We start from the raw sequence: 14,765 nt of genomic DNA, 5'->3' as shown, positions 1-14,765 counted from the left end.
TTTGAACCTCTTTGAGTCTAGATAACCATTCCAAACCCCTAAAATACATTTGTATACATATAAAGGGTGTTTTCATGTGAAAACAAGGATGGATTGGTTAAGGAAGGCTTCATTGAAGTTTAGGTTGAGGTTTGTTTCAAATTTTGAGTATTTGAACCTCAAAACTTCTAAATTGGGTTTCCTAAAGGTTTAGGGATTCCAAGTCATTGTTGGTCAGAAGTCACCACCATGTCTTTAGGGAGGGACTTTTAAAGACATGAAAAATTACTTTTCATGAACCTTGGAAGGTGGTTAACCTTCTTTAAAGAAAATGCTCATGTATGAGCTTTTGAACTTGAAATGGGAGTGGATATCCTCATTATTTCAAGTGGGAACTCAAGTGGTTAGATAATGCTCAAGGTTGGGTATTTCTACATTGAGGAGAAGTTAAGGATAAATGAAGGGTATGGGACCTTCATTATCGTGTCGATCACAACGAGTGATGTTGTGAACAATGATGAGTAACTCTTCGGGGGAGAGTCGCCAACAAATGGATTTGTTGATGTGTACCCAAAATTGGGGCATGGGTTGATGTGTGCCCAAAGATGGGTTGATGTGTGCCAATAGGGGAGAATGAAAGGACCTATGAATGGGTGTAAATTAGGCTTTCATTACCTAGAGGGTGCCCTCGTAGGGGAGAATGAAGAGCTTAATTTATATGTTCATTACCTAGTGGCATGAAGATCGAGGCTATAGGATTAGCCTAACTTACATGTGGTATTGTAAGTGTTATTGTGGTATTGTCAAACATCAAAAGGGGGAGATTGTTTGTACATCCCTCGGTCAAGGTTGACCTGGGTGACCAAGCCGAGTCTTGGTTTGAGTTTAGATGTTTGACAATAAGAAATTGATTGAAGAAGAGTCAGTCAGGTCGAATGCTTGACAGGGAAGTCCCGTGAGTGAAGCCGGAAGGAAAACCCAGTGAGTGAAGCTAGTGAAAGTCCCAGTGAAGCTAGGTGAAAGTCCCGGTGAGTGAAGCTAGGCGGTTGGAAAGCCCTAGTGAGCTAGGCAGGTGAAAGTCCCGTGAGTGAAGCCGGGAAGTGGAGTGAAGCTAGGCAGATTGGAAAGCCCTAGTGAGTGAAGCTAGGCGGTGAAAGTCCCGAGTGAAGCCGGTGAAAGTCCTAGTGAGTGAAGCAGGTTGGAAAGTCCCGTGAGTGAAGTCGGGGAAAGCCCCAGTGAGCGGTGAAAGTCCGTGAGTGAAGCGGTGAAAGTCCTGAGTGGTGAAGCTGGCAGTGGTGAGTGAAGCCGGTGAAAGTCCTAGTGAGTGAAGTTAGGCAGATTGGAAATCCCGGTGAGCTAGCCGGTGAAAGTCCTAGTGAGTGAAGCTAGCAGGTGAAAGTCCCGGTGAGCCAGGCGAGGAAAATCCAGATGGATCAAGGATGATCGACATCTGGTGTCCGTAGGGAGTGACCGGATACTTGGCACGACGAGTAAAGTCCAAGTGGGTCAAAGGGATTGACCGGACACTTGGTGGGAAGTCCTAGCAGGTCGAAGGAGTGACCAGATGCTACGATGTATCAACAGTCAAGGTTGACCGGATGTTGGTTCGAGAGGCTTGGGACTTGTTTGCGGGCAATACCGGATCGATCGATGGATCGATCCAGCCTTTCAATTGAGCCGCTGTCGATCGATTCGTGGATCGATCCAGATGTCCAAATCGATCGATGGATCGATTGACGCCTGCGCGATAAGCGCCGGATCGATCCGTGGATCGATCCGCGGTTTTCGATTGAAAGGCCGGATCGATCCGTGGATCGATCCAAAGCCTCCCGATCGATTGGGAATATTCGAATCGATCGGGATCCGGCCGTTGGCGTCGATGGCGTGCGTTGGCTGCAGAATCTCTTCTCCGATTCACTCCGATTTCGCCACCTCCTCCACAAGACTCACAAAGCTCGGATCGCTTCTTGAAGGATCTTGGAAGTTTTCCAAGTCAAGAGGCGGATCAAAACCAAGAAGAGAAGCTAGGGTTAGGGTTTATACTCATTGCAAGCTTGTAAGCTTGTATTTCTTGTATCCTTTCCCTCTCTTCTTGTATTGAGTCTTGTAGGGCTTCTCCGCTCTTGGTAGTTACCATAAAGGAGAGTTTTATTTAGTGGAGGGTGTGTGTGTTGGTGTGGATCCTTGGATTAGTCACCTCTTGTGAGGTGGATACCAAGTAAACCAACCGTGTTAGCGTTGTGTGATTGTTTCTTTGTATTTCCGCTGCATATTCTTGAAGAAACAAGCAACGCCAAGCAACGCCGAGCAACGCCAAACACCGAGCGAACGCGACGAGCTATTCCCCCCCCCCCCCCCCCCCCTCTAGCTACTTTTGGTCCTAACACTAACAGGGATCCCAAAGGTGATGTGAGTTGACAACATGGGCAATAGTTGACAGCAATTCAACAAGATGTCTTAGAGTCTTGCTGTTCGTGAACCACTCACATGTAAGACAAAAGCATGTCATGATCCAATCATCTTTGCCCAAAAATTTAGCTCTCTGACTTTATATGTCTACATCATGCTAATAGGTAGGCAAAAGCATATGCAAAGCTTTGAACAGAGTAAGGACAACGACAATGTAATCAGCATTGGAAAGACTCCCAACAACTGGATTAGTAAGAGTTCTGTGTATTCTGCTTCCTCTTGGCAATAGTCCAGCACTTGAAATCTCTCATGCTGGATGTGAAGAAACAAGGAACCAAAGTACATCTGCGTACAATAAACTTTTGCAGTAACTATTTTGAATTTTGCATTTAAATGGCAAGATTGTTCCTTCAAATAGTAAATTAACATATTTTGCAAGTGAAATAAGTTCTTTTAACCCAAAAAATGAAATAAGTACGATTGATAACAAGTTGCAAGACGAATGAAGCAGTCAATATGTTTGCTCTACGCCTTCATGTCGATGAGATAATGCACCAGATCCATACTTTAGTTTATTTCTATTTTTTCCCAACAGAGTCAATAATGTTGGCAAGTTCTAAAATTTATTAGGTGCTAGTCGGGAGTTAGACTAGCGCCTAGTGCCAAGGCCATCTAAGCGGGGATTAGGCGCCGCTAGACGGATTCCATGGTATCAACATAAATTACAGAATAAATCACATACTATAACTCCAACACAATAATATCAAATTTAAAATGAGCTCAAAATTATACAACTAATAAAATATCACATTTATTCTACTTCTCCATAATTTTCAACAACTTATTCTTCATCGGACACAAACTAAATATCATCATTGTGATCCTCCTCTTCTTCTTCGGATGCAAAATCATTTTCGTGAAATTCTCTCACTCTAGAGCTTCTTCAGGATTGTAGATTTTCATCTGCTCCACTTGCTTCATCAACCATGTGCCAAGTGAGCTCGGAACCTAGTTTAACTTCATCATCTTCCCCCACCATCCACAATCCAATCTTATGCATTTGAAACATCTTTTGCAAGAAGGACATCGACATTCCTTTCTTTTTCTCTTTTTTATTTGTTCAACAATCTAGCATTAAATTGGACAAATACTATACTGTTCAACTTGTTGACATCCAACATACTTCTTTTCTTTGTATCAATCTAAATAAATAAATATTATAGTTAATAACATGAATATAACTTCTTTTCTTTGTATCAATCTAAATAAATAAATATTATAGTTAATAACATGAATATAAACTTTAAAAATTAATACTTTACTTTAAAGTTTAAAGCTTACTACTTCAAATGCACTTCAATTTCTTTCACACTCAGATGAACTCGTAGTTAATGAAAGTATTCTCAATGTCACTCTTAGCAAGTTGAGTGTGTAAGCACCGTATGTACTCCACCATGTACATGGATCAAATGTATCATCATTTTTTCTAGCCAATATTTTTCCAAATAACCCAGTCTTATCTCTAGATTTTGCAAATTCCTGGTTAATAATTGTATCTTGTAGATCAAACTTATTGGCATGCAAAATTTTTATGCATTCAAAAATCCCCGTCGCGTCCTCCTCATAAAGAGCAATAGAACTATCTTTATAATAAAAATAAAGATTCAATAAAAAGGTAGTGGTATGCAATGATGTATCAAGTCTATCCTTCATTTTTGACTCAATAATCAATATAATAGGCTGATAATTTGATTCCACATTGTTCAGGGCAAGTTTGATAGCTTCTTTAGGTTGAAGAAGCTCCCCATATAGAAGCCCCAAGGATGACTTTCTATCTCCATATACCAATCGAAGAACTTTTATCAAAGGAGCAAATATTTTCAAACAAAATGTCACACCATTTCAAAAACTCGTGCTTATAACAGTAGAGTAAGCCAATTCCCTTTGTAGAGTAAACTAAATTGATGAGAGAAAAGTGACCTAAGATCTTTTGGAGTTCATGTGCAACTCACACTGCTAATCTCATGCTTGAAAGTATTGGCAAGCTTCCACGATATTAAAAGGTAATTGAGCATGCTAAGTCTTTTACCATTTTCATTTATGCTCACCGTAAAACTATCATTGATGAGAAGAGACATATAGTCTAGCCACGAATTACCAGGTTTGCATCAAATTTCCTCATATTACAAAGTTTGATTGAAAAAAAATCTAGTTTAAGGGTCATGTTTACAAGTGATACGCGGAAGAAATGTAAATGGTCAAAAACCAAACAAAGGGAATTGGCTTACTCTACTGTTATAAGCATGAGTTTTTGAAATGGTATGACACTTTGTTTGAAAATATTTACTCCTTTGGTAAGAGTTCTTCGATGGTAGATGGAGATAGAAAGTCATCCTTGGGGCTTCTATATGGGGAGCTTCTTCAAGCTAAAGAAGATATCAAGTTGGCCCTGAACAATGTGGAATCAAATTATCAGCCCATTATATTAATTATTGAGTCAAAAATGAAGGATAGACTTGATACATCATTGCATACCACTGCCTTTTTATTGAATCCATATTTTTACTATAAAGATAGTTCTATTGCTCTTTATTAGGAGGTCACGACGGGAATTTTTGAATGCAGGAAAATTTTACATGTCAATAAATTTGATCTACAAGATACAGTTATTAACAAGGAATTTGCAAAATATAGAGACAAGACTGATTATTTGGAAAAACATTGGCTAGAAAAAAATGATGACACATTTGATCCATGTGCATGGTGAGTACATACGGTACTCACACACCCAACTTGCTAAGAGTGGCATTGAGAATACTTTCATTAACTACAAGTTCATCTGGGTGTGAAAAAAATTGAAATGCATTTGAATGAGTAAGCTTTAAACTAAGCTTTAAACTTTAAGTCTTTAATTAAAGTAAAGTATTAATTTTTAAAGTTTATATTCATGTTATTAACTATAATATTTTTTTTAGATTGATACAAAGAAAAAAATAGGTTGGATGTCAACAAATTGAACAATATAGTATTTGTCCAATTTAATGCTAGATTGTTGAACAAACAAAAAAGAAAAAAAGAAAGGAATGTCGATGTCCTTGCAAAAGATGCTTCAAATGCACAAGGTTGGATTGTGGACGGTAGGGAAGATGATGAAGTTGAACTAGGTTCCGAGCTCACTTGGCAAATGGTTGATGAAGCAAGTGAAGCATATGAAAATCTATAACCCGAAGAAGCTCTAGAGTGAGAGAACTTCACAAGGATGATTTTGCATTCGAAGAAAAAGAGCAGGATCATAATGATGATATTGAGTTTGTGTCCGATGAAAAACAAGTTGTTGAAAATTATGGAGAAAAAGTAAAATATGTGATATTTTATTAGTTGTGTGTAATTTTGAACTCATTTAAATTTGATGTTGTGTTAGAGTTATAGTATGTGATTTATTATGTAATTTATGTTGATACCGTGGAATCGGCCTAGCGACACTTAGTCCCCACCTAGGCGGCCTACGCACTAGGTGAGGTTCTGGCGCCTAGCGAATTTTAGAACCTTGATGGGAGACTGTCAAGAGAAAAATGGATAAAAATGCCTTGGTGAACAAAGATGAAGGGCAAGATGTGATTAAAAGAAAATATGTATCCAATAGTCAAAATAAGTCATTACTCATTACTAATTAGATCACGGGATAATTTCAAGCCATATATTGTCAGATAATTCATACACAAAATCTAAATTTATGCAAAAAAAAATGGTTAGATCAACAATTACTAAAATGATGAGGGTATTTTTTGCACATTGGCTTGACCTATGGGCCATCAAGGGATTATCCCTCTTGAAAACAAGGCCCTATTGACTTTGCCCTTCCTTGAAATTCGCCTTTAGGGGATAGGAATATCTTATTAGTTTGCCAATGCAGGAATAGAACCCTCCTCATCAGAGTTCTAAAGGGAAATTAAAAAAAATCCTAGATGTTCCCACAATTAACACCATCTGACAAGAACATTTTTTAACAAGAACTTAAACCATGTGAGTCACACAAGAGACTGTCTATCAATAAGATATGTGGCCATGAGGTGAAGGCTAAGCATTTCATTGAGCCTTATTAAGCCTAAGATCCTATTCCTGGCCCATATGAGATTAGAACTTCTAAAAAATATTCAAAGGCACGAGGTTAAGTTAAGTTTACAGAATGGTTTAAGCTATACAAAATTTGGTTAGATTTGACCAAGAGTCGTTCCATTTGACCATACAATCGCACAAAAGTACCCTAGTAAAAGAAATAGCAACAATTTTGATAAGAAACTAAGTATGGGTGACAAGAAATGAAGTATGGGTGTAATTAGATCATAACATAATAAATAGCACATGAACCTCCGAAGATAAGGCCTTCAACTCTTTGCATGGCAGCAATGCGAAGTGACCAATCTTTCTCTGGAACAAGCATAGAAGCAATATTTTCAAATTCCTTAATGAGTTCCTTCTCTGAAAACACGTTAATAGGAACCGGAGGCTTTTCAGCAGACTCATTGTCACCTAAAAATTCATTCAAGATTAATGGTTAATAAGAACCAAAACTAATGGGCAATAAACTCTTAGGCGCATATTCAAATGTGCAAACTCACATTTCATTCATACTGGTAGAAACATTAACAATGTATCCTGGTTTTTTTCTACAATCAATAATATGATGCAAGCAAGGGCAAGCAATTACATTAAGCATACCAAACAAGTACCGTCATGTCAATGTTGGAATAGGGGCAATTGCTTAAGTGTATGGTCAACCAGGTTGAAAATGAATATTGGAGTTGTGCTATTGCTTGCTCTGAAAACAGTGCAAAGTACAGGAAGAAAAAAAAAAGGGAAGAATCACAAAGAAAGTCTACTTATTCACTAGAACCTGTTATTGAGCATTTATTATTTTTGTACTGCCACTTGGGTGATATGACCCCTAAAAAAGAGGACCAATTAAAAGACTGCTCCAATTGCACATTCAATTGAAAATTAGTTACTTTTATCTCCATTAGAATAAGTCACTCCCTTTAGAATTAATTCTTTCCTCTATTTTTTCTAAAATAAATCAACTTCCTCATTGACAAAACACCTTCTATACTCTGATAAATTATTACCATATGAGCCTTTCGTATCAATCAAATTAATGAATACCATTTGGAATTTATAGGTTGATCGCCTAAGAGTGATCATTCCCATGAAGTAAATAAAAAGAGGATGTTCTCAAGAGGATCGACCTCCAAACATCAAATGATATTGTTTCATTACTTATATCATAGAGTGAAAACGTAATGGAATCCAATACATTTTGTCTACACGGAATTAGATTTTTCTCTAGAGGAAATAAAAGAAGTAACTTATTCAAGAAAGAAGATAAATTGGCTCTAAATTGATGGGCAATCAAAGGGTTCTTTAAATTGATCCATTTTTCCAAAAAAAATCAATTCTAAAAACATAATTGTTGGCTATTCCTTCCCATGAAAACAAACAAAATCTTAACAGGTATATATATAATATTTGGAAAACAAATGGATGATTTAAGGTGAAGATCAACACTAACCACTAGAAAATGAGGTTTCTCTTTGAGCTATCTTCGCCTTTGGACTGTTCTTCTTATGGTTTGCAAATGATGGCCTCATTTCAGCTGAAATATAAGAAATTCCAACTCCATCTGACAGCTGAGGCTTTGGTTGTATTTTTTCTAACCTGGTATTGATTTCCTTTATCTGCAAGAATAAACAAATGTTTTGAAAGAAGCTCCTTCAAATCTAATAGCATAAAAAATCCTCTCACAAGTTAACCCTCATAACCTTAAATTGTAAACACGAAAATCAGAAAACTTCATTCCGATCAAGAAATCAAGCTTAAATTGTGTTCAAAGCCTTTGAAAATTACCATTGAGGAAGGAAGATGATGACGGTGTAATTCATCACAAAATTGAGGTCCAACTTGGGCATACATCTCCTACAAGAAAGCCACCACAACATCAGATGTTCATATTATAAATTGTATGTGATCATACCTACACTTAGGAAGAGTGTAAATTTCAGGTGGTGTCACAATAATTTATTACAACCCTTTTCTCATCAAAAATTTACTAATCGCCAAGCATTACTTGTCCAGTGTAATAAGAACATAAGCACACAGTTATCCCATGGTTTATAAAACCATACAATACCACCATTATAGTTGGTATTTACCAGACATGAATTGATAGTGTAACCACCCTACTTATGGTACTCTACCTTTGTACGTGCACATTAGGGAGTTTGTGGAGTATGTGCAATATATCATAGGTATTGGTATATTGCCTGTACCAAGCTGCACTAACTTTTAATTGCTAAACATAATCAATGATATTTAATGATTATGTAGATATTTTTCCCATTTTCATGTTGGTTTCACTGTATATACTCCAAGCCACCTCATTTAACTTGCTTTTTTTTTCATATTCCCTCTACATCTACCCTTTTCTACTTGACTTCATTCAGGGTGCCAAAAGTTATCAATCCTGCTTGTTAGCTTAGTACAAGGATAGAGAGACGTAACCAGTAAAAGTGAATCAGTGAGTATATGCATTCTGCAATGCAGACATACTGCAAACAAGGCAATATTTGGCAGATGCTACCGCAAGGCCATCAAATGTTCTAAGATTGGCAACGAGTTTGTTCTTCTTTTGCAAATAAGCTTGTTGCCTTCTTGCTATTACTATATTTCATAACATAATCAGCCACAAATTTAAGTGACAAAAACCGACACTGTGTTTTTGTCTCATATTAGATTATAGATTATAAAGTGGTTAACAGCAGTGCCTAACCTCGATACATGAAGTAGCAGCTTCTCTTACACCTTGGTTAGAATCAGTTAACAACTGCAAAACCTGCAAACGGACAGGAAACAATCGGTTTGTTAAATTAATTAACCTCTGAGATCCAATGTGAAGATACAAGCACTGACAATAGAGAATGCCTTTCAAAATAAAAAATAACTCATACGTGAGGTAGAAGAACTCGCTGAAGGGGTAGCTCAGTTGAAGCAAAAAGTCCAATGGCTGCAGTGACAGTCCATGCAAATTCTTCCCTCACTCTCCAACTTCTGTGTGTCCAGGCATAACTACCAGCTCTTTCAACTATGATAGTTGGTGATGATACCTAACTTGCATGTGAATTTAACCATGTTAGTCATTTCATCCCAAACAAAAAATGGGAAGCAGCAGCAGCAGCATTAACAGTTTTGGATCAACAATATTATTTATACTAAGAAAAAACTAACAGGTATTTTTTTTTTTTTTGATATAACAAGGAACCGGATATAACAATAAAAAAAAAGGGTTATCTGACATATACAAGAAGATGCACCAAGCAAAATCAGAATGAAAATAGAGAATTGAATATTCTAGTCCATCAAGTAAAATGTACTAAAACGGATTCAACATCCTTGAAGTTCAAACAAAAAATGAGCTCCTTTAAGAGGCAGCATTAAAATCATGGCTAAAAGCCACAAACCCTATGCCATCAATGCATAAACAAAAGAAACTAATTCTCTCAAAAGAAGAAGAATACTCAATGATCAGACTAAAATAGCTGCAAAAGTATTAACTTGCTATTCATGTGGAGAACAAATAGATTCAATCATAAATTTAACACACACTTTCAACTATTCAAACACCATAAGCATGTACATGCCGATACAATGCACAAGCCAATACAACCAACACTTCCCGGCAGTTGATACCATATAGCAACCAAAGAAGAAAAGGAAGCTTCCAACGCAATAAAAAGAAGGGTTGTACAAAGAATCCCAACCTCCATAAGAGTAATCAAAAGCTGTCTGGCCGCGTCACGCACGGGCTGTTTTCCATCCCCTAGCCTCTCCACGACAGCCGGAACAAGTCCATTGAAATGAAGCTTCAAATTCTCTCCAGACAGCACGGCGGCGGCGGACAGCCCCTGGAGCGCGCCCTGCGAAACACGGAAGTTGCTGTCCTTGAGGAGATCCATGCAGGAATCGACGAGCGCAGTGACCTCGGCCGCGGAGAGGCTCCTGGTTGTAGCCTCCAGGACCTGGCGGAGCCGCTCCACCCCGGCCATCCGCTCCTTGGTGTCCTTGACCCGCACCATCTCCAGCGCCTCCTCCATCGGAACCCCGTCGAGAAGGATGCAGATCTCGAGCGACACGGCGGCCGGATCTGGTGAAATCTCGGGTCAAAACTTTTTCCCACCGTACCGGCCGACCGTTCCGGAGCGAGCGATGAAAAGCGAGTCGGTGAACAAAAAGAAAAAGGCGACGTTTGGTGCTTCAGTGTTTTAGTACGCAGAGCCTTTCCAGCGAAGATCACTTTTATAATTGCTATATCCGGGCAAAATTAATCTGGCCTCACGATTTATTCCTCATATATCTGTTTAAATCTAACGGCCATAAAATCACTTAAATATATTTTCAAGAGCTGCAGAATCTCTAGATATTTATTTTCTTAAATTTAATATATTTTTATTTTCTAATTTTAAAAATATAAAAAAAATGGCAATAGAAATATAGAATGTCGTTCTTTATAATACTAACATTCTTTAAATTACTAATATAAAAAGTACACATATAGATAAATAAAATATGATATTTGGCATTATGTGGATGCATGTGTATTTAATTTAATGTGTAACTATAATAAAGATGATGTAGATTATTTAAAAAAAAAAAAGCATCAAACTAAGTTTTAAAAAGATAAATTCTTTATTTAATTATTTTAAATGACATGAGATTTTAATAATGGCAAAACGCTCTTTAGTGTTAAATTATTTTTTAACTGATAATTTAAATGACATAAATAACAATTAAAAATAAATGAATTTTAAAATTAATAAGATTTTTAATAAAAACTTTATAAAAGCTATTTTAATTTTTGTTAATAGCAAAATGAAATGGTTGGATCGAGAAATTCACTAGGAAGGGTGAATAGCGATTTAAAAATTTTAATAAGTATATAGCTGAAAAATAAGAACACAATAATGCTAACACAAAACTAATTTACTTGGTTCGACTCCTACTCCAAGGTCTGCACTCGTTGAGTGCTTTTGTTGGACAATCCACTAGCAATTCGAAATATTATAAGTGAAATTACAATTGCTTTAAAGGAAAAATGCCGACAACAATAAGGAACGAAAAAGAAGCGCGTTGTCGAAGGAGTTTCGTAGCGTTGCTGGAGCACGGCACGGCACGGCACGGCAGAGCAAGCGTTGGAAGATCTTGTCGTGAATTATTCTTTGTTTCAGGGTGCATCCTCCTTATATAGGAGGCTCCGGGCGCCCGAATCCCTTCCGGGCATCTGGAGTGTGACGTAGTCCAGCCAACCATGAAGTTCCACATGGCGAAGTGGCGACGAGGATAAACTTTGCATTCCGGGCGCCCGGACCTTTGTTTTTTCAGCAACCTACAAAAAACATTAGTCTAAGGTAAAATGCAAAACTACCCTACAAAACAAAGTGTTAGCATAGTTAAATTATAATAGTAATAAAAGTAGTAATTAATTTCGTCTTCTCGAGACCGGAATCTAGTCACGATCTCAACTTAGATTTCCGAAATAGATCTAAGTTGAGTCGACGTCTAATGTTCCCTTCCCGGGAACACGTCCTCACAGTCACTCCTCTCCAATAACTTAGCTTAACTTACCTGTCAGATGTCCGGTCAGCCCTTCGACCCGTCTGGACTTCGTGCCAGCTATTAGGTTAGCCCGTCGACCTAGCTGGATTTTGTGTCAGACATCCGATCAGGCTGTCAACCGTCTGAGCTTCGTGCCAGCTATCAAGTCGACCTGTTGACCTAGTTGGACTTCGTGTCAGACATTTGGTCAGCCCGTTGACCAATCTGAGCTTTGTGCCAGCTATCAGGTCGACTCGTTGACTTAACTGGACTTCTCTTGCACACTTCGTCAAAGTGTTAAATCAATATGAAACTAACTTAACCTACTTTATCATTCATCAAAACTTGAATTAGATCGTTAGTTCTAACTGCACTAATAAAAATATCTCAAAAAATTAAATAAGTAAATAAATCATGTACACGTGACCAAGTGAGTATGTGAACCACATTTGACACTCGAGGATATTCCGAGTCAACTCGATACAATCCAGCCATCCAGGTAATTCTAGATTATATTAGACACGATTCAAATCTTGTCACATTATCGAATCATAGGTGGCTCAACTCGTTTTACACCACAGAACAGCCAAGAATTGGGTTCGTTGCGACGCAAGCATCAAGTTTGGTTGGTGAGGAGGTCTACTCATCGAGGTGGTCGTGGGGCCTTATGCAATAAAATTGAATGGACTTTTAAATTAATTCATATCTGAAATTAATTATCTCCAAAAATTAGTATCATCTTTTACTAGAAGTTAGCAATGATTTTTTTTTCCCACGATACGTATATTTAATTAATTTTCGAGTCCATGAGTTCCCATTTATATTTTTAAATAAAATCAGGCAATTTTTGTTTTTAAAAACTAAATTTTATCATTTAAGTTGTCAATATTTTAAAAACAAATATGTTTTTGATATTTGAAAACTTAAACAACTTAGACACGAGTTGAGTTGATGATTGAGTCGACTCACCAACCATTTCTTTATCTCGAAGTTGTTATATATCTTGAAGGATAAGCAACGAGAATTATTTCTAACAGTGTAGGTAAAGGTGAAATTTGTTACTCTAACATTAAACGTCGAATTTACAGTCATCTTATGAATCGAAAAGCTATAATTAATTATTGTGAAAAAATATTTCTTTCAACTTTATCAAGATTTAATCTTATCCAATATAGTAATATATGTCGTAGTAGCCAACTCAATTGTGTCAAGGGCAAATTGCTATTTTATAATATTTCTATAAAAGGTGAAGTTTGTCATTCTGATAATCCCCGTGATTACCTGATATTATTGGCAAAGAATAAATCAGAAAATTAAAGTTAGCCATTATATAAAAAGATAATTTCTTTATTTTTATCAGGATTCGATTTTTACTCAATTCTATAAATTTACTATATGATAACTAATTCGGTTATATCATGTTAAATTGTAGCTTATAACAGCATAATAGAATAGAAGTGACAAAAAAACATAGATTAATGGGATCAAGCACGATATAATTTATAAGTCCAATGAGCAAGCTCGATTATCACTTCTATTTCAAAACTCATAAATTTTATGTTTTACCAATTTTATTAATACATGATGAACAAGGTTTAAATTTGTATGAGATCGATGATGGTCATTGTTTAAAAAAAAGTAGTATATTGTCTAATTGTTAGAGGTTTGTTAGAGGTCTCTTTATATAAGTAATGAACATTTTTTTGTTTTAGAAATACTGCACAAAATTTATACCTAATTTGTAGCAAAAAAAAACACACAATGGTTCATGTCTGAGATCGTGCTTTGATGAATCAGTGGCAAAAAAAAACTATCTTGGGGAAGGCAGTAGGGGATAATGAGGAAGACCCACGAGATTCCTATAAACACTCAGAAAAAGGTTAAAATTGGTAATAAGGATGAATTTGACATAACTACTTTGACGATCAAGTTAGCACATGGGCTATGGAAGAGCAAGGAATAAAAATAGTAGAGAACTATCGAAGGTTATGTATGCATATCTATGCTAGCGAGGGTGGGCCTCCTTTATAGAGTTGTAGCCATTTCTTAACATTTCTCCCGTGCTCCAAGATGGACACACATGTTGCTTATACTGTTGGTGTAATCGACCTCTAGAATTTTGATATTTATTTGACAATATATTTAATGAAGTTTGGTCAAGGTTGACATAGTTAATTGAGAGTCTAGTCAGGTCAAAGTTGACCAGATGACTAGCAAATGATAGTAGTCTACCGAGTGACTATTAAGTCTATACAGATCAAGATGACCTGATGATTAGCAAGAAGAAAACCCTAGGGGGAGTTAACCCTAGATATCTAGGGGAAGGTACCCCTAAGTAAAGAGGAAAATTCTAGGGGGAGGTACCCCTAGATACCTAGTGGGATGTAACCCTAGATAATGAAAAGTCTTAGAGGAGTGAACTCTAAGCAAAGTAAAAGTCCTAGTGAATGAAGTTATATCATAGTAAGTAAAGCAAGGTGGTGAAAGTTATGATGAGTAAAACCAGACAATGGAACCATAGGGGGAGATAACCTTAGGTAGTGAGAAGTCTTGGAGGAGTGGACTTCAAGCATGTGTGACCAGATGGTTTCTAGTCCACCGTGCACAGTCGATCAGACCAGCAGATTTTAATAAACCTAAGTATAGTTTTACCAACACTATTTAACATTACTATTATTATTGTTGTGCTAATTTAGTATTACAAGAAAAGTCTTAGTGGATCAGGCGATTAGACA

The 14,765-nt window shown here is 36.9% G+C and overlaps 1 protein-coding gene across 1 annotated transcript in view; it reads right to left on the bottom strand.

Annotated features, from left to right (window-relative positions):
• Nucleotides 1-10,721, bottom strand: part of LOC122010103 (CLIP-associated protein-like) — a 45,122-nt gene extending 34,401 nt beyond the window's left edge. Inside the window, exons 1-6 of the mRNA XM_042566506.1 lie at nt 10,200-10,721; nt 9,390-9,545; nt 9,212-9,274; nt 8,290-8,358; nt 7,955-8,120; nt 6,757-6,918 (exon numbers count right to left, since the gene is read on the bottom strand). Of these exons, the coding sequence (XP_042422440.1) occupies nt 6,757-6,918; nt 7,955-8,120; nt 8,290-8,358; nt 9,212-9,274; nt 9,390-9,545; nt 10,200-10,532 (949 nt within the window). The 5' untranslated portion in view covers nt 10,533-10,721. The remainder of the gene's footprint in view (nt 1-6,756; nt 6,919-7,954; nt 8,121-8,289; nt 8,359-9,211; nt 9,275-9,389; nt 9,546-10,199) is intronic.
• Nucleotides 10,722-14,765: the final 4,044 nt, after the last annotated feature.

Source organism: Zingiber officinale, chromosome 8A (assembly GCF_018446385.1).
Source record: "Zingiber officinale cultivar Zhangliang chromosome 8A, Zo_v1.1, whole genome shotgun sequence".
In the NCBI taxonomy this organism is placed as follows: Eukaryota; Viridiplantae; Streptophyta; class Magnoliopsida; order Zingiberales; family Zingiberaceae; genus Zingiber; species Zingiber officinale.
This window is presented reverse-complemented; position numbering and strand designations above follow the sequence as displayed.